The 27428-nt window shown below is 46.3% G+C and overlaps 1 protein-coding gene across 1 annotated transcript; it reads right to left on the bottom strand.

Moving 5' to 3' along the window:
- Positions 1-452: 452 nt before the first annotated feature.
- SUN5 (Sad1 and UNC84 domain containing 5) lies at positions 453-24884 on the bottom strand (the record flags this gene model as incomplete). Its single annotated transcript, XM_082362345.1, is given in 15 exon segments — positions 453-3905; positions 4981-5067; positions 5585-5752; positions 6349-6464; positions 7408-7486; positions 14256-14364; positions 14956-14990; positions 16280-16329; positions 20151-20212; positions 21113-21179; positions 22178-22246; positions 22377-22397; positions 22400-22466; positions 22470-22501; positions 24848-24884. Coding segments are annotated over 15 exon segments (1131 nt in total). The 3' UTR covers positions 453-3773.
- Positions 24885-27428: the final 2544 nt, after the last annotated feature.

Here is a 27428-nt window from a genome sequence, read left to right as displayed (position 1 = left end):
GAGCTAGGCTTACAGGAGGTGACACTCCAGGTACCACGGAGCAGGGCGGTTTGGTGCTCTGTACCTCTGGTTCTGTCACTGCAGAGCCGACTCCCACCCTGGCCGGCTGCCCACTCCTCTGCTCCGGTCCAGTGGGTGGGCCGGGGGGGCGGGCGGGCAGCCAGCCTTGTGCATTATGGGACTGGCATGGGGCAGCGGGGAGAGAGGCCCAGGGGCAAACTTTGTTCTCCTGCAGGATGCTGCCCCAGAGATGAGCCCCTTCTGGCCAGAGCAGCCCCCTGTTGTGGGCCTTGGGTGACACTGGGTCCCTCTGGGGGCCTGTCTTCTTGTCTGTACAGCAGGGCTGTTCAAGGACACCGTGGATTGCAATGCCTAGCCCAGGGCCTATTGACCTTCAAGGGCAGGGGCTGTGAGGCATGTAGGGGATGCGTCTGGGGCAGGTAAAGGGGGAACCCGTAGTGAATAAGGCAGAGGGCTGAGCCACATGCAGTGGGGGCTCCTGGTGAAGAACAGGACCCCCCGTGGATGGAGCACCCCCGCTGTGCCCTTCCCTGCAGTCTGTGTGATAGCTCGGTGTCCTGGGGTGGGCGGGGCTGTCAGGCTGCTCCCCAGGGTGCAGCAGGGACAGACCCAGCAATCCTGCTGTCCCTCACACTTCCACAGTTGGTCCACCCAAACCGACTGGAATCTAAAATGACGGTGAGAAGGGTTGGATGGGCGAGCAAGCATTTCGGGCCTGGAAGGGTCTGGGTTGATGTCATAGCTCCACCATGACGCATTGTGACCTTAAGAAGTCACTCCACCTCTCTGTGCCGCAGTCACATGTCTGTGCACTGTTCCCAAGCTACAGATGAAAGATGGACTGTTTAATAAAGGTACTGTATTGTGGCTTCTGGTAGCAATTTAGCTAAAATTAAACTGGATCCCTACCTCACACCAAGCACAAAAATAAATTCCAGATGCATTAAAGAGCTTTCACATATCTAAATCTTGTATGTGTGCACTAAAGAGCATATATCTATATATCTATAGTGTGTAGGTATGTACATACATTATATGTAAATTATAAAATTAGTAGAAGAAAGTATATGGATATATTTTTGTAATCTTGGAACTGGGCAGGACCTTCCTGACAATACATACAACTTAGAAGCTATAAAAGAAAAGACTGATTTACCTTTGGACATAAAATTTTCAAAAAAAATTAACAAAAGACACTTTAAACAAAGTTAAAAGACAAATGACTAGAAGGAAACATGTAGGACAGCTGGAGGAGTGAGACTGGGAGAGGCATTTGGGGGAGGAAGTAGGGTATATCTGGGTTCACTTCTCACCAAACTTCAGTATGGCGTGTTAATAACATTCTTGTTAATAACAAGGACGGTTCTCATAAAAACTATGGAAATAATGCCAAGTTGGATATGCATGGCTCCCAGGTCTGCTGGTTGCTGGGAGGGGGCAGGGAGTGGCAGGAGGATGAGGTGACCCCTTGAAGCCACCCTGACCATGGAGACCATTAGAGGCAGGCCCTGGGGCCGGGTGCTGGAGGGTTCCCAGGGGCTGGTGAGGAGCCTACCTGATGGCCAGAGGGGTGGGTTCTGCAGCAGGACAAGGGCCTGTCCAGGGTGCTCTCCCAGGAGATGGTGTATTTCCGATTTATCCGCCCTTCTAATGTCCAGCTGAACCCTTGCAGCCTCTCCACCTGCCTCCCCCTGCCTGTATGGAGTCCCTCCCTTGCAGGTTCCATCCCTGTGCCCTTTGCGGCTTGAGCAGCCTGCCCCCTTCTAGCACAGCGTCACCCCGTCCCTGAGTACTGGACCTCCTATCACCCGCCTGGGGCCAGAGGTTGACAGTGATCATTTACCTTGGTGATCATTTACCCATCATTTACACAGCACCTACTGTGTGCCATGCTCTGTGCTGAGACCTCCATGGGTGGAACCGTGGTAGATACTCACAGTAGATACTGGCTTTAGCACTTCCGTAAGCTCTTAAGTAAATACTAGAACAGGTGAGACTCAGCTATGACAAAGATTACGCACATAAAGAATGAGTGACTGACTGAGGGAACAGAAACAAAAAAATATTTACATCTGCATTTCTAATCGTATACAGTGATGACATGGAACACGCTATCAGAATTTATAGAGTTTTCTTAAAGTGTTTCCAAAGTTTCCCAGAGTTTCTCCTTTACAGGATTTCAGATATTTTATTATTTTTTTTTCAATTTTTAAAATTGTGGTAAAATACATGTAACATAAAGCTTATCATCTTAACCTTTTTAAAGTGTACAGTTCAATGGTATTAAATACATTCATAATATTGTGCAACCATCACCACCATCCATCTTCATAGTTCTTTCCATTTTGTAAAACTGAAATTCTGTACCCATTAAACACTAACTCCCCATTCTCCCCTCCCCCAGCCACTGGCAATCTGTCTACTTTCTGTCTCTAGGAATTTGACTACTCTAAGTATCTTATATAAGTGGAATCATACTGTATTTGTCTTTTTGTGACTGGCTTATTTTATTTAGCATAATGTCCTCAAGGCTCATCCAAGTCATGGCATGTTGTGGAATTTCCTTCCTTTTTAAGACTGAATAATATTCCGTTATATGTATAGACCACATTTTGTTTATCCATTCATCTGTTGATGAACACTTGGGTTGCTTCCAGCTGTTGTGAATAATGCTACTATGAACATCGGTGTACAAATATCTCTTTGAGACCCTGCTTTCAGTTCTTTCGGGTAAATATCCAGAAGCAGGATTGCTGGGTCATGTGGTGGTTCTATTTTTAATTTTTCTGTGAACTGCCTTACTGTTTTCCACAGTGGCTGTACATACCTTCCCACTAATAGTGCACAAGGGTTCCAGTTTCTCTACATCCTCAACCACGCACTGTTTCTGGTTTGTTTTTTTGTTTTTGTTTTTAAATTTATTTTTATTTATTTATTTTTGGCTGTGTTGGGTCTTCGTTTCTGTGGGAGGGCTTTCTCTAGTTGCGGCAAGCGGGGGCCACTCTTCATCGCAGTGCGCGGGCCTCTCACTATCGCGGCCTCTCTTGTTGGGAGCACAGGCTCCAGACGCGCAGGCTCAGTAGTTGTGGCTCATGGGCCCATTTGCTCCGTGGCATGTGGGATCTTCCCAGACCAGGGCTCAAACCCGTGTCCCCTGCATTGGCAGGCAGACTCTCAACCACTGCGCCACCAGGGAAGCCCTGTTTTTTTTTTTTGATGATAGCTATCCTAATGGGTGTGAAGTGGTATCTCATTGTAGTTTTGATTTGCATTTCTGTAATGATCAGTGATGCTGAAACACTCTGTGATGCAAGGGTGGGATTTCTCATCTCCCACATCATCTGATACAACAGCCATAATTCTGTCCCCACTGTACAGATGGAGAGACTGAGAGGGCTGGGTCTTGCCCAAGTCACACTCGGGTCAGGGGCAGAGCTTGACTTGAAGCCAGGAAGCTGAGTCAGGTACGGGCATCAGACTGCCTGGGGTTGAATCCTAGTGCTGCCATTTGCTGGCTGTGACTTCTGGCAAGTCATTTTTTTTTTGCTTGGAGACTTCATTGTCCCCATCTGTGAAATGGGGCCTCATGGGGCTGCTGTGAGAGTGCCTGGGTACCCAGCACGAGATTGATAATTGCTAACTGAGCTTCAGACATCAAACCCTAGCCCACCCTCACTTTTCGGGGCCAAAAGACACTCAGACTTGGGCAGGGGCGTGAAGAATAAACTTTAATCTCTCTCGGGGTGGGGACTCTAGTTAGGCTGCTCTCTGGGTGGAGTCACAGAGCCGTGCACACGCACTCGGTATAGGCAGGTGAAGCGTGGGTTCCCCCAGTTGCTCGATATCTTCACCTTGACTGCTCCAAAAGTCCTGGGAGGGTGGTTCTAGAAAAGAGTCACAGACAGGGGGCAGCTCGCCATAGGCCCCCACCCGGCCTGTCCAGATGAGTGTTTGGGAGAGGAAGGGAACCCTCCATTTCCTCAGGTGGGGAAACTGAGGCTCAGAGAGCAGAATGTCCCAAAGCCACATAGTAAGTTGCTACTCAGGGGCTGGGATGGAAGGGGATGAGGCCAGAGGACAGATAGACTGTGCTGAAGAAGGCGTCCCAGCACAGCACATACGTGCTCCGGGACCCTGGGCAAACCACGCCCTCTCTGGGCTTCAGTTCCCCGTCTGTGAGAGGGAGGGGTAATATCTGCTTCTCAGGGTTGCCGTAAGCATGAAATGAGATCTTGGGGCCACATGGCTTACTGGCACCTGACACACAGTAGGTGCTCTGTAAGTGCTTCCCCCTCCCCTTTTTGCACCCTCCCCAGAGGGGGTGGAGCCCAGTGCAAAAGGGGGCCTTGGCCTGTGAGATCTCACTGGATGGTCTCAACCTCCCAGGGAAAACTACACCAGGGGAAACTGAGGCCCAGAGAGAAAGGGAATGGCCTGAGATCACACAGAACTTTTGGTTGGGTCAGGATTTGGGTCAGGGTCAGCCTGATTCCCAAGCCTAGACATTCCACTGAGTCTCAGGGCCATTCCAGCAGCCACCCTCTAGTCCTGCTTCTGTCCCCAACTCCCTCCCCTCCAGGCCTCAGCTTCCCCACCTGTGGTTGGACCAGGTGCTGATCATGTGGCCTCCCAGTATGGAGACACTAAGTTTGAGGCCAGCAACCCTGGCCTGACGGGCCCCACCTGCTCAACACCTGCTGTCCCTGGAAGGAAGCACAGCGGGAGGGATCCTGGACAGGTCAGGGAAATGGAAGCGAATAGGTCTCCTCAGGGTCCTACTCTAGGCCCTGGGCAGTAGCTCTATCACTCTGGGCCTCAGTTTCCTCATCTGTCAATGGGTTAGTGACAACTGTGCACTGCCTCGGGCTGCTGGGAGATGAAGTGGGGTCCCCTGGGTAAAGCCCTGCACAGGGCTGTGTGTTCATTAGGCGCTCAACATGGGCAGCTTTTCTCGGGTACCTGGAGCTGGAACATCTGAATGGTGTTTTCGGGCTGAAACTGGAATGCCCCCAGGAACACCTCCTCCTTTGGGGAAATTTCCATGCCCTGGAGAGTCAGAACCAAGAAGAAAGTGTCAGGCACAGGTAGGACCTCTAGAAGGTGCTACCTTCTCCCAGCCAAGACTTGCACACCTCCCAGGATGGGGAGCTCCCTACCTCTTTGGGCACTGTTCCATTGCAGCACAGAGTAATGAATAGGAAAGAGCACTGGACTGGGAGTCAGAAGGTTAGGGGTCCACTCCTAACTCTGCCATTGACTTGTAGGGTTTGATGCTTCCCTGCCCTTTCTCTGAATCTCCAGTTTTCTTATCCGTAAAATGGGGGCTTAATGGTCTCTGAAGACTAAATTGGCTCTGAAAAGCTTGGGTTGAAATAAAGTACTGTTTACCCCCTTTCCTTGAAGGCTGTGATCTGACCCTGACCCTGGCCATTCCCAGCCTTAAGGTCCAGCCCCTGCAGGCTGTGGGAATTGTGCAGACAGTTTATCACAGCGCCTGGAATACTGCCATTATGAGCTGTCCCCTCCCTCAGTTAAGCATCGCTCCCGGCCAGGGCGTGCTCACGTAGATGACGAAGTCCTTGGGGGCAGCGTCCAGGCTGCCTGACAGTGAGATGGTCTTGGGGATGTGCTGCAGTGTCAGGTTGGACAGGTAGACCTTCTGGGCCAGTTGGATGGTCACCTGGCCTCTGTCACCCGAGAAGGCCCAGCAGTTGCCAGGTGTCACGTTGGGCTAGAAGTGGCAGATGCAATGAGGGCTTTGCTGGGTGGGTGGCTGGGTGAGAGCAGGTCCCTCCTCCCACCCTGGCTCACCTAGACCTCCACGGCCCTCCTGGATGAGCCAGATCCTTCCTGTCTACAAAGCTTGGCTCGAGTACCACCAACACCAGGAAGTTTCCCTGACCGTAGGCAGCAAGGATAAGCCTTCCCCTCAGCCCAGCGCAGCGAGGGCAGGGGCCTTCTCGGGGCCCTGAGGGTTCCCTGCCCCTCAAGACTTGAGGGCTGGGGGAGGGGCCCCTTCCAGTGCCAAAGCAGGCTGTCCTTGCCCCTGTGCCTGTCCCCTACTCCTGCCTAGCCCCCCCAGGGGTCCCTGCTGTCTGCACTTGCCTCTTGCCCTTGCCCCCTGACTTCTCCCCAGAGCGCCCCCCCCCTTGCCCCATCAGTTGCCCCCTTTCTCTGCCTCTGCACCCCGCTCTCCTGTTCTTACCCCTACCCCTGCCCCAGGCCCCCACCCCCTGCACTCTCACTCCAACCTCTGCCTTCAGTTCCTGCCCCCAGGCCTCTGACCACACCCCTGCCACTCTCCCCAAGTCCTGCCATTCCTCCTGCCTCAAGGATCACGTCCGGGGGCTGCGCATAGTTCCACAGCCGGATCCAGTTCCAGTAAGAGCGAGCCTTGTCGTGGCTGTATGTGGCTGACGTTTGCTCGTAGTCGATGGAGGCCCCTGTATGGGAAGTGATGGTGCAGGGTTGGGGCGGGGAGGGGTGTCTCAGCTGAGCAGCCCTGGCTTCTGCCTGGTGGAGGGGAGACTCACTATGTGCAGGGGGAGCACTTTGGAAGAGTCACCAGTCCTCTCTGGACTTTAGTGTTCTCCTCTGGGAAATGGGAGTAATAATAGTAACAATAATAGTAGTAATGATAGCATCCATTTCATAGGGTTGTTGTGAGGTTACAAGGAGTTAATACACCAAACTGTTTTTACAGCAGCGCTTGGTGCAAAGTAAGGTGCTTGCTCACTTCCATCAGCCTAGTTACTATAACCTAGTAATTATTGCTATGGCCATTATTATACCCATTTCACAGAGGAAGAAACTCCGGGCCTGAGAGGTTAGACTGATGCCTTCTGACCCTACATCTCCTTGGGCCTGGGGGTGCCTGGGTGAGCTGGTACTGTCTGCACAGGGCAGCCCGCCCTGCCGGCCCACCTCCCCGCCTTCCACGCAGCCCCTCGCAGGGGCACCTTTCACGTCGGTTCCCTCAGTCTGGAACACTTTTCCCTCCTCACCAGGTCTCAACCCAGCATCCTCCTTCCCACCCGTCTACTGTAGCCACTGGCCTTATTTTTCCAAGGCACGATTCCCAACTGTAATTGGGCCCGTGGTCATCTCCCCAGCCAGGCAGGGACAGATCTGCTGACCCCTGGGTTTGGAGGATGATGGGTGGGGGAGGGGTGGGGAAGGGCCTCCCCACCCCACCTCAGCTGCCATGGGAGAAAACGGAAAACTGTAGCAAGGAGACCAGCTGGGAGGCAGAGGTTAGCTCTGAGGACAGACTTCCCAGCAGCAGAGTGTGCCCCAGACCAGAACTGAAATCTACCCTCTGAAGGGTTTCTGAGGAAACTGGACGTGGGCCGATTGGTGGGGCAAGGTCAGGGGGGAGGCACTCACCTATAGACTTCAGGGCAAAGTCCGGTTTTTCAATGTAATCTCCTTGGATCATCTTCATTATTTTCTGGGCCATTTTTTGCTGAGAAGGCAGAAAACCCAAGCTGTGCACTGGTGCGTTCTTACGGATCATGGTCCACAGGCATGTTCACACCAGGTGATGTGTGCCTTCAGGACCCCTCTTGTCCCTACCTGCTTGTCCCTGCCTGTTCCATGCACAGGGCTGCCCGGTGCTATGCTGTGAGGAAGCCCAGGGCCACCCCTATCCCACCCATGGGGTTACTTAGTATGTTCACATCCACTGTGATGGGCTATCACACACGCAGGACCAGGAGTCTCAGTGAAGTTAAGGGCAGGGGACCTGGAGTCAGACAGACCTTTCCTGCTAAGGGCCCTTGGGCTATTTACCACCCCCTGAGTCTCGATTTTCTTGTCTGTAAGATGGGATGATAATCGCGTCCACCTCCTACTTTTGCAAGGATTAGAGCTGAGACTCATAAAGCCACTACTATATGCCAGGACTGTCTTCGGCTTCACATATGGTCACTCTTATGCCCTCACAGCAACCCTAGGAGGTATGTACTGTTATCATCCCCATTTTAAGGAGGAGAATCCTGAGGCACAAAAGGGTGACTTGTCCAGGGTCACACAGCTGTTAAGAGGCAGACCTGGGAACTTTGGTTCCCGAGTTCAGGCTCTTAACCACTATGCTCTGTTGCCAGACAAAGACTGCAAAGCATTTAGCACACTTGGTGCTCAATAATCACTGGCTATTGTTTTGTTAGGCTCTTCACAGCTGTGGCAGATTGTATTTTCTAAAAATGGATGCAAAAATGTCTCCCGTTCCCCGCTCTTCCTTCAGTGTGGCTTTGACACCCTTCTCATGGAGACGCGGGACTTCAGTTCCCTCCCCCTCTTCACAGCTGTGGCAGATTGTATTTTCTAAAAGTGGATGCAAAAATGTCTCCCGTTCCCCGCTCTTCCTTCAGTGTGGCTTTGACACCCTTCTCATGGAGACGCGGGACTTCAGTTCCCTCCGCATCGGTCTGGATGGGCCTGTGACTATGGCAGGAGTGATGCTGTACGACTTGTGGGCTCAGTCCTAAAAGGTGAACCGCCTGCTTCTTTGGGGACGCTCACTCTTGAAAGCCAGTTGCCGTGTTGTGAGGAAGCCCGTGCCATACGAAGGGACCACCTATGGGTGCTTTAGTCAACAGCCCTGACTTCCCAGCCGACAGCCAGCATCAACCTCCAGACAAGTGAATAAAGATTCCTCCAGATGATTCCAGACCCAGCTATTGGGTCACCCCTAGCCTTCAAGTCTTCCCAGCTGAGGCCCCAGACATCATGGAGCAGTGACAAACCATCCCCGCTGTGTCCTGTCTGAGTTCCTGACCCACAGAATCTCTGAACATAATAAAATCGTAGTTTTGCACCACTCCGTTTTAGGATGGTTTGTCATGCAGCAGTGGTAACTAGGATAACGGCTAGAGTGTTACAGGGCAGTGATTATTACTCTATTTCATTGATGTGGAAACTGAGGCACAGAGAGGTAAGAGCTGAGCTCCAAAAGGTAAGAAAAGATATTGCTCATAAAAAGCTATTGCATCAGGGGGCTTCCCTGGTGGTGCAGTGGTTGAGAATCTGCCTGCCAATGCAGGGGACACAGGTTCGAGCCCTGGTCTGGGAAGATCCCACATGCCACGGAGCAACTGGGCCCGTGAGCCACAACTACTGAGCCTGCGCGTCTGGAGCCTGTGCTCCGCAACAAGAGGGGCCGCGATAGTGAGAGGCCCGCGCACCGCGATGAAGAGTGGCCCCTGCTTGCCGCAACTGGAGAAAGCCCTCGCACAGAAACGAAGACCCAACACAGCTAAAAATAAATAAATAAATAAATAAATAAATAAATAAATAAATAAATAAATAAATTAAAAAAAAAAAAAAAGAATAGGAAAATAAGAATATGAAAAGAAGCACTGAGAGAACAAAGAGAAAACCGTTAACGAATTCAGAATATATTAGCAGAAATGAAAAACTCAGTAGAAGTTTTGGTAGATAAAGCTGACAATGTTTTCTCAACTGTAGAGCAAAAAGATAAAGAGAGGAAAATGGGGTGAAAAGAAAAACTTCCCAGAGGATTAGTTTAGGAGTTTGACATCCACATAATAAGGAGTTTCAAAAATGAGAATAGAGCAACCAGGGCCAGGGGGAAATCATCAATTTAATCACATGATTAAAGAACATTTCTTTTTTTTTTTTAATTGAAGTATAGTTGATTTACATTGTTATGTTAGATTCTGGTGTACAGCAAAATGATTCAGTTATACACATCTATATGTTTTTCAAATTATTTTCTATTATAGGAAAAGATGTTGAGCATAGTTCCCTGTGCTATACAGTAGGATCTTGTTGTTTATCTATTTCATATATAGTAGTGTGTATATGTTAATCCCAAACTCCCCCTCTAATTTATCCCTCCCCCCCTTTTCCCTTTGGAAACCATAAGTTTGTTTTCTATGTCTGTAAGTCTGTTTCTGTTTTGCAAATAAGTCCATTTTTATAATATTTTCAATTCCACATATAAGTGATATCATATGATATTTGTCTTTCTTAAAGAACATTTCTTAGGACTAAAGAACACATGTTTCCAAATTAAAAGGGTTCCAAGTGTGGCCAGCCCATAGGCACATTATTATGACATTTCAGATATAAGGTAAGATGTGGGGCTTCTAGGTAAGATGTAGTAAGTTACAGAGAACCAATGGTCCCATTAAAAACAACTAGAAAAAGCAAGATAGTTTACTAAATCATATTTTAAAATCATCACTGAGCTATGAAAGAAACAGGAACAGAGGGACTAAAATTCTAGAGAGGGGACAACCACTCTAAAATGTGCTGACATTCTTAAAAACATCCCTGGGGCATTTGATGATTCTGGGCATGGGGAGGATCTGAGTTTAGGTCAGACAAGGGGCTGCTACTGGTAAAAGAGAAAGTAACAAAGTTTTTAACAGTTACATACAGTGGGTGAGACAAAATTGGAGATTTGAGGAGCCTTGACCATGACCAGTTTCCTCCATTAGATGCTAACTGAACCCCAAGACTATGTAAGAATCTAAAGGGCTACTTTGAAAGCTTCTGAAAGGCAGAATAAAACTTCCTGGTCACACAAGCCTTAGTAAACCAAGTCTCTCTGAGGAAGGGGACCCCAAAACAAAACAAGCAAGAGGTTAAAGCCTTAGAACAGTGATTCTCCTTATTATGTGCCAGAATCACTGAAGGACTTGTTCAAACATAGATAGTTGGTTCCCATCATCAAAGTATATGATTTGGTAGGTCTGGGTGGGGCCCATTAATTTGAAATTTCTAACATTTTTCCAGTTAATGCGGATGCTGCTGGAATAGGGGCCTCACTGTAAGAACTCCTGCCCTAGAAGAAATGCTACATCAATACTGAGCGTCTACAGCTGTGCTTACCTGAGGGCACTAAACCAATTATGGGTACAATTAGAGGCCGAGAATCCAAGCTTGACCCTGGCAGAGAAGGCTGCCAATGGGGTCAGAGATTTTGTATCCAAAATTGGAAACTCAAAGCCCAGAAATAAATCCACACACCTATGGTCAATTAATCTTCGACAAAGAAGGCGAGAATATATTGATACAATGGAGAAAAGACAGTCTGTTCAGCAAGTGGTGTTGGGAAAGCTGGACAGCTACATGAAATCAATGAAGTTAGAACACACCCTCTCACCATACACAAAAATAAACTCAAAATGGCTAAAAGACTTAAATATAAGATAGACACCATAAAACTCTTAGAAGAGAACATAGGCAAAACATTCTCTGACATAAATCGTACCAATCATTTTTCTTAGGTCAGTCTCCCAAGGCAATAAAAATAAAAACAAAAATAAACAAATGGAACCTAATCAAACTTATGAGCTTCTGTACAGCAAAGGAAACCATACACAAAATGAAAAGACAACCTACAGACTGGGAGAAAATATTTGCAAATGATGTGACCAACAAGGGCTCAATTTCCAAGGTATACAAACAGCTCATACAACTCAGTAATAAAAAACCAAACAGCCCAATCAAAAATGGGCAGAAGACCTAAGTAGACATTTCTCCAATGAAGACATACAGGTGGCCAACAGGCACATGGAAAGATGCTCAACATTGCTAATTATTAGAGAAATGCAAATCAAAACAACGAGGGACTACCTCGCACCAGTCAGAATGACCATCATTAAAAATTCTACAAATAACAAATGCTGGAGAGGGTGTGGAGAAAAGGGAACCCTCTTACACTGTTGGTGGGAATGTAAATTGGTCCAGCCACTATGGAAAACAGTATGGAGGTTCCTCAAAAAGCTAAAAATAGAGTTGCCATATGATCCTGCAATCCCAATCCTGGACATATATCCAAACAAAACTATAATTCGAAAAGATACATGCACCCAATGTTCACTGAAGCACTATTTACAATAGCCAAGACATGGAAACAACCTAAATGGCCATCAACAGATGAATAGATAAAGAAGATGTGGTATGTATATATATATATATATATATATATATATATATATATATATATATATATATATATATATATATAATGGAATACGACTCAGCCATAAAAATGAATGAAATAATGCCATTTGTGGCAACATGGATGGACCTAGAGATGATCATACCAAAGTGAAGTATGTCAGAAAGAGAAGGACAAATACTATATGATATCACTTATATGTGTAATCTAAAATATGACACGAATGAACTTATTTACAAAACAGAAACAGACTCACAGACATAGAGATCAGACTTGTGGTTGCCACAGGGGAGGGGAGGTGGGGGAGGGATGGACTGAGAGTTTGGGACCAGCAGATGCAAACCATTATATATAGAATGGATAAACAATAAGGTCCTACTGTATAGCACAGGGAACTATAGTCGATATCCTGTGATAAACCATAATGGAAAAGTATGAAAAAGAATGTATATATATGTATAACTGAATCACTTTGCTGTATAGCAGAAATTAACACAACATTGAAAATCAACTATATTTCAATAAAATAAATTTAAAAAAATTGGAAACTCAAGAGACCTCAAACACATGGCAGTCTTTCCCATCAAGACACTTGCCAGGACTTCCCTGGTGGTGCAGTGGTTAAGAATCTGTTTGCCAATGCAGGGGACATGGGTTCTATCCTTGGTCCGGAAGATCCCATGTGCCATGGAGCAACTAAGCCCGTGCGCCACAACTACTGAGCCTGCACTCTAGAGCCCATGAGCCACAACTACTGAGCCCGTCCTCCACAACTACTGAAGCCCGCAAGCCTAGAGCCCGAGCTTCGCAACAAGAGAAGCCACCACAATGAGAAGCCCGCACACTGCAACGAAGACCCAACAGGGCCAAAAAAAAAAAAAAAAAGGCATTTACCAATTTTTGAAACTGCACGGGCAGGATGCTAGAGGGTTAAACTGAAAAACCTCTGACTAAGTCCTATAAAAATTGCAATCCAGCAGGGAGATCAGCTCGGTGATTTGTGACCACCTAGGGGGGTGGGATAGGGAGGGTGGGAGGGAGGGAGATGCGAGAGGGAAGAGATATGGGAACATATGTATATGTATAACTGATTCACTTTGTTATAAAGCAGAAACTAACACACCATTGTAAAGCAATTATACTCCAATAAAGATGTTAAAAAAAAAAATTGCAGTCCAGGTCTGAACCAGTTCAATGCATGTTTACATAGAAGTGATCAGTATACTTCATCTTCCTTACAAAGAAAAGGGGGAACTCTCCCTGTTTGAAATTATAATTATCTGGAGCATCTAGTTCTTTTGTAAACAATGTCCAGAAAACACTAAAAAATTACCAGACATGAAAAGGCAAGGCCATAAGATTGATACTCCAAAGAAAAAATGGAAAACAGGAGGAGACCATAGATGATCCAGATATTAGATTTAGCAGACAAGGATTTAAAAATAATTGTGACTAGTATGTTAAATAAAATAAAGGAAAAGACGGACAGCATAGATGAAATGATGGAGAATTTCACCATAGAATTAAAATCTATGAAAAAGAATCAAATGTATATTCTAGAACTAAACTATGCAATATATGGAATTAAGAACTTAATGGAAAGATTTAAGAGTAGATTGGACAGAACAGACTACAGGATTATTAGTGAACCTGAAGAAATATGAAGAAGAAGTATCAAAACTTAAGCACATAGAGAAAAAGAATGAAAAAACAAGCAAACCAGGTAATAATATAGGAATTATGTGGAAAGCACTCTAAAGTTTAGCATAGATGTAATTGGAGTCCCAGGAGAGGAGATAGATAATGGGGTAGAAACAATATTTTAAGAAATAATAGCTAAGAATTTTCCTAGACTATTGAAAAAAAATCAACCCAGAGAATCAATAATTTCAGCAATCCCCCAAGCAGATTAAATATAGAACACTGGAGGTAAAAATAATATCCTACAAACTCTCACGAATGAAAAAAGATCACACTCAAAGGACAAATAATAAGAGTGACGTTAAACTTCTCTAAAGCAACAGTATAAAATAGAACACAATAGTGGACGTCTTTCAAAATCCTCAGGGGAAAATTTCCTATCTAGGATTCTATTCCCAGCCAAACTATCAATCAAGTGCAAGGGTAGAGTAAAGGTGTTTTCAAACATGCAAGTTCTTAAAAAATTAATATACCTCTTATTTTGCTCTTTCCCTGGAAATTATTGTGGGATATGCTCCACCAAAACTTGGGATATGAGGAGTGGGGCATCAAACAAAGAGAGATCAAGTGTTTGGGGGCAGAATGGCCAGCATCTCACCTCATCTGACATGGCTTCCATCTTCTGGAGCTTGGCAATGAGCTGATTCAAGTTACCTCGGAGGTCCTGGATTTCCCCAGCATGATGTCGCACCTTTTCTTGGTACATCCTTATGAGGAAGGAGTGAGAATATGGACTGACCAATTTGTGATGCTGCTACTTTTACCCTCAGCTTCTGCCTTTGCCAGTCAGCCCACAAAGAACTAGCTTCATATTTTTCCACTCTCATGGGCCCATCCCTGAACCTACCCAGAAAGTTCTTATCTCTAAAATATTACTCATGCTCTTCCTTCTGCTTGGACTGTCCAACTATCCTTAAACCCAGCTCATTCCTTCTAAATATTTGAGTATTTTGTCTGCATTTAAGGATGCTGCCACCAGGTGGTATCTTGTTGGTTAAAATTTCTTATTTGCTGAGCACTAATTATGGGCCAGGAACTATTCAAGACAGTTTACACCTTCTTTAATACACATAATTACCTAGAACAAGGTGGATGTTATACCTCACTCATAAATGGGGAATCAAAGGCCCAGAGATGTGAAGTGACTTGCATAAGTTCAGCCAGGTAGGAAGTATGGAAGCTGGGATTTAAACCCAGGTTTTCTGGCAGAGCCCACATTCTTAGCCAATACATCTCAGGTCTTGGCTATAGCTCTGGTTTTTAGGTGATAATAGGACTATTTAGCAGATTCTTCTTACCTCAAGCTCTGCAGTGGACTATTTATGCTGTCATCCTGGTGGGGTGTTGAGGAAAGCAAGGGATCTTCTTCAGATGGCCTAATCTGGGTCCAATAGAGTTTCATCCATCCATCCTCCCGCAACCATAAATCCATCCATTCATCCACTTTCCTATTTATTCCTCCACCCACCGGCCCACCCATCCACCTGCCATCCATTCAAAATCCAATTTACCCTTCTTTTTATTCATCCATCCATGTACACTTCCATCCACCCTTTCCCATCCATCTGCTCCTCCATTTATCCAATCTTTCTCATCCATCTACCCTCCTATCCATCTGCCTTACCTTATCCATTGACCCTCTCATCAATCCATGCATGCATGCATCCCTCTACCCTCCCATCTATCTACCATCCCACTCAACTCTCCATTCATCCATCCATCCATTTACTCACCCTATCCCATCTGCCCTCCCATCCATCCACTCTCTCATCCATACACTCTTCCATTCATCGATCCATTTTTCCCCTTATCCATTTCCCCCATCCCTACCTCCATTACTTCCATCCCCCATCCATTCACATTCCCATCTGGCCGTCTAGACATCCAGCATTGATCGTGTCCACCTTGTGCCTAGCATTGAGGTGGACATCGCTGGAATGAATCAGACCTGGCTCTGCCTTCAAGGACTCCCAATACAGTTGGGGAAATAGTTATGATTACAAAAAATTGCATTTATGTTTACAGAAAATTGTGGAAGGGGGGAATGTGACTACCTCTGTTTAGGTGTTCCTGGAGGAGGTGACATTTTAGCTGGATCTTGAAGCATATATATGATGAAGTTCATGAGGGGAGAAGAGGAGAGGGAAGGACAGGCCCATCAGATCCCCTTTCTCTCTAGGGCTCTTTGCTGTCCTTAGACAGGGAGCTCTGGCCATTGATTTCCTCCTCCTTCTTCTCCAGGAACCACAAAGCAAATGGTCTCATCTCAATTAAGCAGAAGAACAAACTGCCTTGAGTAGAGAGAGAAATGTGTTCCCCGGCCTCACCGTCCCACTCTAGGTGGGGGCCTTGATAAAGAAGAGATGGGTCACTTCTGGGAATGAGTGACAGGAGAGGCATCCTGGAGGAGGAACTATGCATCTGGTCCTCAAAAGTCACATTTTGGCAGGGGAAATGGCTTCCAGGTGGGTGGCATGGCAAAGGCAGAGATTTGGAGCTGGAATGAGTCAGGAACTGAGTAGGGTCCAGATGTGGTAAGAGTGAAAGGAGCTTATGAAGGTGACATTGACTGGCTGGGGTGAGGCCAGTCAGTGGTGGGGTCTGAAGAGAGCACACACTCACCTGCCAGATTTCCACTTTGGACGGCAAGTGCATAGAAAACACCCAGAATCCTGTGGGGATGGGGGAATGAGAATGAGCCATTTAAGATGAAAGGTTAAGAGCTCTGGAGTGAAGCCATCTGGATTCAAATCCCAGCCTTACTAGCACTTGGGAGAAGTTACTTAATCTCTCTACACTTCAGTTTCCTCCTCTGTAAAATGGGAATAGCAGTAATATCCACTTCATGATTGAATGATATCATATATGCAAAGTGTCTCACATAAACCAAATAATGTCTCCTCTCCCTCTCCTGTCTCAATCTTACTGGGGATAATTGGCAAAGAGAAGAAAAGGGGGTGTGGTCTTCCCTGCATTTTATGATCTCTGTGCTGCCTGAAATCTCATTATTCAAGCCATTATTAAAAGCTTGTAAAACCCATTGGTTGTTCATGATAAAACACTCAACAAACCAGGAATAGAATGGAACTTCCTCAGTCTGAAAAAGGCCATTTATGAAAACCCACAGTTAACATCATACTTAATGGTGAAAGACTGGAGGTCTGCTCTTGCCGTTTTTCTTTCTTTCCCTTCCTTTCTTTCTTCCTTCCTTTCTTTCTTTCTTTTTCTTTCTTTCTTTTTCTTTCTTTCTTTCTTTCTTTCTTTCTTTCTTTCTTTCTTCCTTCCTTCCTTCCTTCCTTCCTTTCTTTCTCTTTCCTTCTTTCTTTCTTTCTTTCTTTCGCTCTCTCTCTTTCTTCCTCCCTTCCTCCCTCCCTCCCTTCCTTCCTTCTTTCCTTCCTTCTTTCCTTCCTTCCTTCCTTCCTTCCTTCCTTCCTTCCTTCCTCCCTTTCTTTTGACAGCACCGTGCAGCTTGTGGGATCTTAGTTCCCAGACCGGGGATTGAACCCGGGCCCTGGCAGTGAAACCAACGAGTCCTAACCACTGGACCACCAGGGAATTCCCTGCTCTTGCCATTTCTATTTAACACTATCCTGGAGATTATAGCCAGGTCAATTAGTCAAGATAAAGAAATAAAAGGCAGATGACATGATGTTGCATATAGAGATCCTAAAGTATACAAGACTGGGTGTCTTGTCCAGTGTCAGCAGTAACACATGAATTTGGCAAGATTGCAGGATGCAAGATCAGTACACAAAAATCAATTGTACAGTTGATCCTTGACAACAAGGGGTTAAACTGTGGAGTTCACTTACACACAGATTTTTTTCAATAAATATACCATCGGCTCTCCATGTTGGGGTGTTTCACATCTGCAGATTCAACCAACTGCTGATCTAACTTTCCATCTGCTGTTAGTCAAATCTGGTGATGCAAAAACTGCAAGTAAGGAGGGTTGACTGTATTCATTGTACCACATGATTTTATATAAGGGATTTGAGCATCTGCAGACTTTGGTATATACAGGGGTTCCTGGAACCAGTCCCCCTGAGGATACTGTATTTCTAAACACTAGCAATGAACAATCTGAAAATGACATTAAGAAAACAATTCCATTTATAAACAGAATGTCAAAGAATAAAATACTTAGGAATAAATTTAACAAAAGAAGTACAAAATTTGCACTCTGAAAACTACAAAACATTGAAAGAATTAAAGGAGGCATAGAGTTATTCATCAATAATGGAAAGACAGCCCAATGTTCATGGATTGGAAGACTTAACATTGTTCAGGTGACACTACTCCCCAGATTCATGTGTGGATCAATGCAATCCCTATCAAAATCCCAATGACCTCTTTTGTAGAAATGGAAAAGTTGATCCTAAAATTCATATTGTAATGTAAGGGGACCATAATAGCCAAAACAATCTTAAAAAGAACAAAGTTAGAGGACTTGCACTTCTACATTTCAAAACTTACTGTAAAGCAACCAATCCAGGGTAGTACTAGCAAACAGATAGGCATATATGTCAATAGCATAGACTTGAGAGTACAGGAATAAACTCTCATATTTATGGTCAATTGATTTTCAGTAAGGGTACCAGACAATTTAATGGGGAAAAGAATAGTCTTTTCAATAAATGGTGCTGGAACAACTGTATATCTACATTCAAAAGAATAAGGTTGGACCCTTACCACACACCATATACAAAAATTAACTAAAAAATGAACCATGGACCTCAATGTAAGGGCTAAAACTATAAAAATTTTAGAAGAAAACATGGGAGTAAATCCTCATCACTTTGGGCTAGGCAATGGTTTCTTAGATATGACACCAAAAGCAAATATCACAAAAGAACATACAGATAAATTGGACTTAATCAAAATTTACAATTGGCCTTAATCAAAGGACTTTATCAAGAAAGACAACCCACAGAATAAGAGAAAATATTTGCAAATCATATATCTGATAAGGGACTTGTATCCTGACTATATAAGGAATTTTTAGAACTCAATAATAAAAAGTCAAATAATCCAATTTAAAAATGGGCAAAGATCTGAATAGACCTTTCTCCAAAGATGATATACAAATGGCCAATAAGCACAAGGAAAGATGCTTAACATCATTAGTCATTAGGGACATGAAATAAAAACCATAATGAGATATCACTTCACATGACCTAGGATGGCTGATAAAAGACAGACAATAATGATTGGAAGGGAGATCAGTTCAGTGTTTTGTGTCCACTTAGAGGAGTGGGATAGGGAGTGTGGGAGGGAGACGCAAGAGGGAGGAGATATGGGGATGTATGTATATGTACTGCTGATTCACTTTGTTATACAGCAGAAACTAACACGCCATTGTAAAGCAATTATACTCCAATAAAGATGTTAAAAAAAAAATAATGATTGGAACCCTCACACATTGCTGGCGGGAATGTAAATGGTGCAGCCATTTGGAAGAGAAGTTTGGCAATTCCTCAGATAGTTAGAGTAATCCAGCAATTCTACACCTAGGTATATACCCAATAAAATTGAAAACACGTGTCCATGCAAAAATATTACAGGAATGTTCATAGCAACTTTATTAATAACAGCCAAAAAGTAGAAACAACCCTAATATCTATCAGTTGATGGATGGATAAACAAAATGTGGCTCACCCATACAATGGATTTTCAGCCATAAAAAGGATTGAAATGCTTACGTATGCTACAAAATGGATGAACTTTGAAAACACTGTAAGTGAAAGGAACAAAAAGACAACATATTGTATGATTCTATTTATGTGAAATGTCCAGAATAGGCAAATCCATAGAGTCAGAAAATGGATTAGTGGTTGCCTAGGTCGAAGGGGAGGGGACATGGGGAATAACTGCTAGGGACTGGGAAGTTTCTTTCGGGGGCAGTGAAAATACTGGAATTTGTTAGTAGTGATGGGTGCACTACTTTGTGAATATACTAAAAACTGCTGTATTATACATTTAAAAATGGGGTGATTTATGGTATGTCAAGTACGCCTTAATAAAAGTATTTAAAAGAATCTTATCTGTTGGGTTATGTTGCCTAGGAATTTCTAATTTCCTAGGAAATTCTCCCCCGGCTCCAAACCCCGTGGTGCCCTTAAGTGGAAGGAGGAGATTCCTTTGCTTGAAAAAGCAACGCTGTGATGCGGAGGTGGTGGTGGTGTCTGGTAGGAAGCCATAGAGACCCAGAGAGACAGAGAGAGAGAGAGAAATAATTATCATAACATGGTCTGGGGAGAGCTTTACAGTTTTCATAGTTTTTCTTAGCTTTCAAAAAATTTTTAGTCATTGTTTCATTTAATCTTCCGAGCAACACTGATTAGACAGATGAGGAAACTGAGGCTCCTAGAGGGGCAGTGTCTGACCCAGTGTCACATAGTCAGTGCCAGAGCCCTCACTCTTTCCCTTCCCAGGATGGGCAAGAGCCCAGGGATATCTCCACCTGGGATGGGGCAGGGCTCTGGACACGCACCCAAAACACAGAGAATCAGAACACCTGTCTTTTCCACGAGCTTGTGGAGGAACAGCTTGCATCTGGAAGACAGAGAAGCAGTGGTCAAGGCGAGGTAGGGCTTTGCACAGCCTAGTAAGTCTTAGCCTGGCTCTTGCCCCGTTCCCACCCCAAGAGACAGGTTCCTTCCTGGGCAATGACACTCTCTCCCTAATGCTGGCCGTATTCTGTGGCTCCACAGCATCTCAGAGGAAAGAAAGCTCTTACCTCAGTATCTGGGGCCATCAGAGATCAACTCACAGTGGTCACCCATGTCCTTCTCACTCCCTCTCTCCATCTATATACTGTTTGTCCCCTCCCTTCTTCTCTCCCGGGAAATGCACCCTTCAGGGTTTCGTTCAAATGTCCACTCTGCCTACAACCTCCAGAGTCAACACTCCCAGCTTGGCATTGTTTTTGGTGTCTGCCTGCCCCACCCAACTGGGAGCTCATGAGTGACGGAGGCCAGGTTGGGCCCAGAGTAGGCATTAAGGAAGCGTTTAGAATATAAACTTTAAATGAATGAATGAGGTGGAAAACTCTTGCAGGAATTTATAGGCATTTGCATGGGCAGGGAACAGAAAGGGAAAGAATGGGACAGGCGTTGCAGGCAGGAAGAACAGCCTGTACAAAAGTATGGAGGTGGGAAGAGGAACAGTGGGTCCAGGGAGTGAGAATCCTAGCCTTGCTGGCCCAATGGATCCACAGCAGAAAGCAGGATAAGAGGAGCTTGGAAAGAAAGGGTGGGACAAGATTTCAGAGGGCTACAGGCTGAGGTGCTGGAGTGATGGGGAGCCACATTGGGGTCTGGGGTGAGGCGATCCGATAAAAACCAGGTTTGAGATAGCTTATCTGAGGGGAGGTCCAAACCAGTGATGGGGTTGCCATGGTCACCAGTGCACAGTTCCAGTCCCCATAACCCTCCCCTCACCTGCCCTGCTCACCTGAAGGTGTTGAACAAAACCTGGTGGGCCTGAGTCCTCAGGAAGCAAGCCAGGCAGGTGATCCAGGCTGTGGAGAAGACAGGAAAGCAGTGAGTAGCTGCACCCTCATTCTTATCCTGCAACAACTCACAGGGGCGAGACCCTGTTGTTTGGAGACTCTCTCAATTTGCTATTCGAGCCCAGGACAGTCCTTTGCTCTACTTATGGGTAAGCACCAGCTTGGAGTGAGTACTGGAACTATAGTAAACCCACTATCAACCGGCGGTTAATAAACACTTAAAAGTGACTCAGGCACATGAAAAGTCTGAGATGTCCTTGCTAATGTCCATTCCCAGACACTGAGAGCTTCTCAGTAGAAGAGTCTTTGTCTGGTTCATCCCCGGCTGCCTAGCATTGCCCCGCATTGGGGAGCTAGGCAAAAAGTAGGGGTTCAGGATGGATGAATAGGTGGAAGGATGCATGAATAAATGGAAGAATGAGTAAGAGAATGGCTTGGAAGATAGATGAATAGAAAGATGAATAAGAGGATGGGAGAATGAGAGGGGGGTTAGAAGGATGGATGGGTTGATGACTGGATGGATGTGAATATTAACAAATAAAGGTAGGGGTGAATTGATGGCTGACTCAGTGAACGGATTGGAGGGATGGATGAACTAATGGGATACATGGATATTCCAAAAGATGGATATGTGAACAGATGGTTGGGTAAATGACTGAGTGGATGAATAGTGGAAGTGTGGCTGGATGAACATAGAAGACTGATCTTTAGGGTGTGGTCAGAACCATGTCCTTGAAGTGAGGGTGAGTTGCATCGAACCATTCCCATGACCTCAAGGACCAGCCTGGTGGCAGAGTAGAAGAGGGCTGGCAGTTAGCTTCTCCTCCAAACAGCAAGTCTCTCTCCTAGTCCCTCTCTCCAACCGCCAAAGAGATCCTCGCTGGAATGACACCCCTGACACCTCTGAAGGGAAGACCTCCAGAGCTCAACCTGCGGCCCGCCTTGAGGCTGGGCCCTCTTCCCAGGCCCATGTTGATGGCCAAGGCAGCTCTTCAGTGTATACGTACACATACATCCCAGCATGCCCTGGGTCAGGCCTGAGGCAATGATGTGGATAGGCAACAGGAAGGCGTCACCTGCAGAGAGCACAGGGCTGTCATGTCACTGCCAGCCTCTGGGACATGGTGCCTGCAGACACCAGGGGAACATCCCTGCCCCCTGCCCTGCCCCGTCCCTTGCTGGGTGACCCTGGGTTGTCCATTTGACATCTTTGAGCCTCAGCCCCTCACTGCCCACAAAGACCCTGGGATCCCCTCTCCCCTCCCTTCTCACTCGTGTTTGACAAAGGCTCCTCTGTCATCCTGCAGATGTTCCGGCCTCGTTGGATGATCCTGGCAACAACAAGATTCACAATTGCATTTTACAACTTACAAGGAGCGTGGTGTCCCCATTTTCCAGATGGAGAAACTGAATTGCAGAAAAGTTTGCTCAAGACCACAGGACCGCGAATCAGGGAGAGACCCAGGTCTGGCTGACCCCCGATGCAGGTCTCTTTAGAGGAAAGGACTCAGTTTGCTGTGGCAGTCTTCCAAAAGCCACTCCCTCCTCTTACTGGCAGAAGGCTGATTTTGGTCCTTTGTCCCCTTCTCCCCTGAGTGATGTAGATGGTCCTGATTGGTCTCAGCCTGTTGTATTCTCAGTCCCCTTGCTGTTGGCACAAGGATGGGGAAGTCTGCAGGGGTGAGGTGTGGGGGTGGATACAGGGGTCTGGGACTTGGGGGAAAAGTTTTCTTATTTCTAAGCTGAGACCTACAGGATGCAATACCCACTCTCCTTCCACCCTATATGGCCATGCTTCTGTATGACCCCTGGGACAGTGGTAGCCATCTTGTGATCATGAGAGGGGGCCAAAAGGGAGAGCAAAAAGATGGCAGGAGGGACTTCCCTGGTGGCGCAGTGGTTAAGAATCCGCCTGCTAGCGTAAGAGACATGGGTTTGAGCCCTGGTCCGGGAAGAACCCACGTGCCATGGAGCAACTAAGCCCGTGAGCCACAACTACTGAGCCTGCACTCTAGAGCCCACGAGCCACAACTACTGAGCCAACGGGCCGCAACTACTGAAGCCTGCGTGCCTAGAGCTTGTGCGCCACAATAAGAGAAGCCACAGCAATGAGAAGCCCGGGCACCACAACAAAGAGTAGCCCCCACTCACCGCAACTAGAGAAAGCCCGCGCGAAGCAACAAAGACCCAACACAGACAAAAATAAATAAATAAATAAACTTAAAAAAAATAAAGATGGCAGGAACCTGCGTCTTGGCTGGCACTGCAGAGCCTCAGAATTAATGTTCTCTGGAGCCACCCATATCTTGGGACCTTTGAATATGTGAGATAAATTTTCTTTATTCCTTTAAAATTTTTTTTAAATTAATTAATTAATTAATTAATTTATGTATTTATTTTTGGCTGCATTGGGTCTCCGTTGCTGCACGCAGACTCTCTCTAGTTGAAGCAAGTGGGGGCCACCCTTCATTATGGTGGCTTCTCTTGCTGCGGAACACGGGCTCTAGGCACGCAAGCTTCATCAGTTGTGGCACGTGGGCTCAGTAGTTGTGGCTCACGGGCTCCAGAGCACAGGCTCAGCAGCTGTGGGTGCACGGGCTCAGTTGCTCCGCGGCATGTGGGATCCTCCCGGACCAGGGATCGAACCCGTGTCCCCTGCATTGGCAGGTGGATTCCCAACCGCTGCACCACCAGAGAAGTCCCTAAAATTTTTTTTAATTGAAATATATTTGTACAATATTGTATAAGCTACAGGTGTACAATGCAGTGATTCACAATTTTTAAAGGTTATAGTCCATTTATAGTTATTGTAAAATATTAGCTATATTCCCTGTGCTGTACGTTTTTCTTTCTTTTCTTTTTTTAAAATTTTTATTGGAGCGTAGTTGCTTTACAATGTTGTGTTAGTTTCTACTGTACAGCAAAGTGAATCAGCTATACATATACATATTTTCTTTATTTCTTAAGGTAATGGTCTCCAAACATCATTTTTTATTATACTCCCAATGTTGTTTATATATATATATGTATAGCTATACATATCTATCTATCTATCTATCTATCTATCTATCTATCTATCTATCTATCTACAAGTGTGCTGATATATTATTTGTCCTTTCAAATGTACAAGCTTTATTTATACCTTCCTGAGGAATATAAATTAAAAGAGGATGAGCTAAAGGAAAATACATACTGAAGTTCTAATAATTTTTCCCCTTACCCCAGTGAACTGTTTTGTATACCCTCTTGGGATATACACCTGTTCTGGGGGCCCAGAGGAAGGCATCATTTTGAGTTGGAATTTCCATCACCTGCAGCCAGAGGTCTCCTACAGATAAAGATGGCAGAGATGTGTGTTTTCTCATTTACTATCTGTCTCCCTCACGTGAGCTCCACAGGGGCAGGGAGCACACCCATCTGGTGCAACACCGTGCTCCCAGCACTCTGCCCAGTGCCTGGCACACAGCAGGTGCTCAGTAAACACGTGCTGAAAGGATAACTGCTCCACCACTTCCTGGCCAGGAGACTTTAGGAAAGCCACCATCCAATCTCTCTGACCTCAGGTGCTGCATCTGTAGGCGCAGCTGGTAATGCCCGCTGGCTTCCAAGAAAAGGCTGAGGGGCAGCATTTTGTAAACTGTCAAGGGCTGGGCAGAGGGAGGGGATGCTGTCCTCACCTCCTGGGTCTGACCTCCCTGGGGACGTGGACCACATTTTCGGGTGGGTCACACGAGTCCCCAGTGTTCCTTGAGGACCGGGGCATCGATGTCCTTCTCTAGGACAGGGAATTGGTGGCAGGGCTCTCTGGGAGTCGGTGAGGAGGAAGTGGCCACTTCTGCTGCCACCTCCTAGCGTTCCCTAGAAGGTGCCATGTGGAATCTTCCCTGGGTCAAGGGGAGCTGTTGGCACTGTGACCTCACAGAGCAGGTGGGGATGGTCAGCCCAGTCTCTAGCTTGGCTCTGGAACTTCCCCTTGGAGGAACCCATTCTGACCAACTTTCCACTTTAAAGATGGAGAAATTGAGGTCTCAAAAAAGGAAGGGTCATGCCAGGGACTCAGGGGCTGGACAGGGGAGAGACCTGGCATGCCAATATCCAGGCCATGCTTTTTCTTGCTCCCAGGCCCCTTTCTGCCCCAAGCTTCCCACATTCTTAGGCTGTACACGTATTTATTATGTAATGCCGAGTTTCTCCCTGGTGTTTTGTATTTTACATAATACAAAACAACGTTTATGTGTTGTTGTCTTAATAAAGTTCTGCTTTTTACTGGTGAAAAAGAAAAGCATACAGAAGGGGAATGTCTGGCTGTGGTTTTTCGGTCAGTCCTGCCTGTGAAGAGCCTATTTGGATTGTGGAGCTAAAAATGAATTCACTTCTGCCCCCCTGGTGGCAGTTGCTCAAATTGCAGGCTAAGTACCTGTGGTAAATAGAGTAACTGTCCTCCAAAGAGGCTCACATACTAAAACCTGAACATGTAAATATTTTAGGTTACGTAAGGGGAACTGAAGCTTGTGGATGAGATTAAGGTTGCTAATCAGCTAACCTTGACATGGGAGAATATCCTAGATTATCCAGGTGGGCCCAGGGTAATGATAGGGGTCCTTATAAGTGTAAGAGGGAGGCAGAAGAGGAGAGAAATGACAGCATAAGGAGCCTAACTTGCTGGTTCTGAAGATGGAGGAAGGAACCATGAGCCAAGGAATGAAGGCCAGGAAGTGGATTCTCTTCTAGAGTTTCTAGAAAGGAACAAAGCCCTGCCAATACCTTGATTTTAGCCCAGGGAGACCCATTTTGGACTTCTGACATCCAAAACTGTTAAGGTAATAAATCTGTGTTTTAAGTCACTAAGTTTGTGGTAATTTGTTATAGCAGCAATAGGAAACTAAGACAGTGCCCTGAAGAATATTTGGTGAAGGGGAAGCCCTGAAATGCTGCCACTGTCATTGTTACAAGGGCCTTTCATTGGTGCATTCATTTATTCATCGAACAAGTATTTATTAGGCACCTGCTATTTGTTAAGCACAGGGGTGAGCAGAAGCAGCTCCTATTCTCGGGGTGGAGGGTAAAGTGGCTGCAGAATAGCCTGCACATAGCGGGTGCTCATGGAACAGTGCTTGTCATTGATGGTTGGGAGGAGGGGCTGGTGAGAATCTCTCTCCTTTGTTCCTACTGGCTGTCACCCAATGTCCCCTGGTGCTTGAAATGTGGAGGAAGAGGAAGTGTTCATGCCGAGAACAAACACTGCGAGTGGCTTTGGTCAATATTTGTGCTGCTTTCCGCTGAGTCTGCTGTTTGCCTCGGCTACAGCGAAGACCAGGAGGGCTGGTCTTATGCATCAGTGGATAAACTGAGGCCAGAAGAAGGATATTAGGGAGCATGCAGCTGGCTCCGCTCATTCCTTTTTGCCTAAAGAATGGGACAGGGGAGCATGGGCTAGGAGGCAGGGCTGGTCCAGGGGAACTCTGGTCTCTAAGGGGAGGGCCTGCTGGTTTCTGTACTTCCTGTCAGCTCTGTGGGCACTAGTGGGGACCCACCACGGGTGGGCCTGGACTCTGGGCCTGGTATATGGGCTGGTGTGGAATCAGTGGGAGCCATGGAGGGCTCTGGAGGGAGGACCTGGGGCCCCTTGTGTCTGTACCCCAGGTGAGCCATGCAGAGGAATGGAGGGGTCTTCCCTGTAGTTCTGCCATCACCTACTGTGCACACCTGTATGTACACACACAAACACATATGCATACCCCGAATGTCAGGAACCAGTCCACTATATACACATATACATACACGTACAGACCCACAGACACACTCAGTATACTAAGCCCACTTAAACATATTGTACACAAAACTCCCCACACCTGCACTCATGTAAACAGGCATGTGACACCATAAACTAAGATGGCAACACGTCCATTTCATGTGCACACCCACACACAAACACACACTTTCCTCTGATGCCAGTAATTATGACCTAGTACACGTGTGTATGCATGACTACGCACACACAACCACACACACATATAAGGACGCATATACCCCTCAGACGCTCATGTATAGACAAACCCATTCAGGGGCACACACAGTTCCTTGGGCCCCGTATAGCCAAGGCGGAGGCTGGAGTTTGTAACGCGGAAAGAGCAGATGGGCTCAGCCCTCTGTGAGTGGGATGTGCATTTGGAGAGAGGCTGAGTGTTAAGTAGCAGCACTGGGTCCTCCACACCCTCTCGTCTGCCGCCCTTTGAGTTCGGGTTCCACGTCTGATGA

The sequence above is a fragment of the Balaenoptera borealis genome, assembly GCF_965194805.1.
Source record: "Balaenoptera borealis genome assembly, chromosome: 16".
NCBI lineage: Eukaryota > Metazoa > Chordata > Mammalia > Artiodactyla > Balaenopteridae > Balaenoptera > Balaenoptera borealis.
The sequence above is the reverse complement of the archived record's forward strand: the minus strand, read 5'-3'. Positions and strand labels throughout refer to the sequence as shown.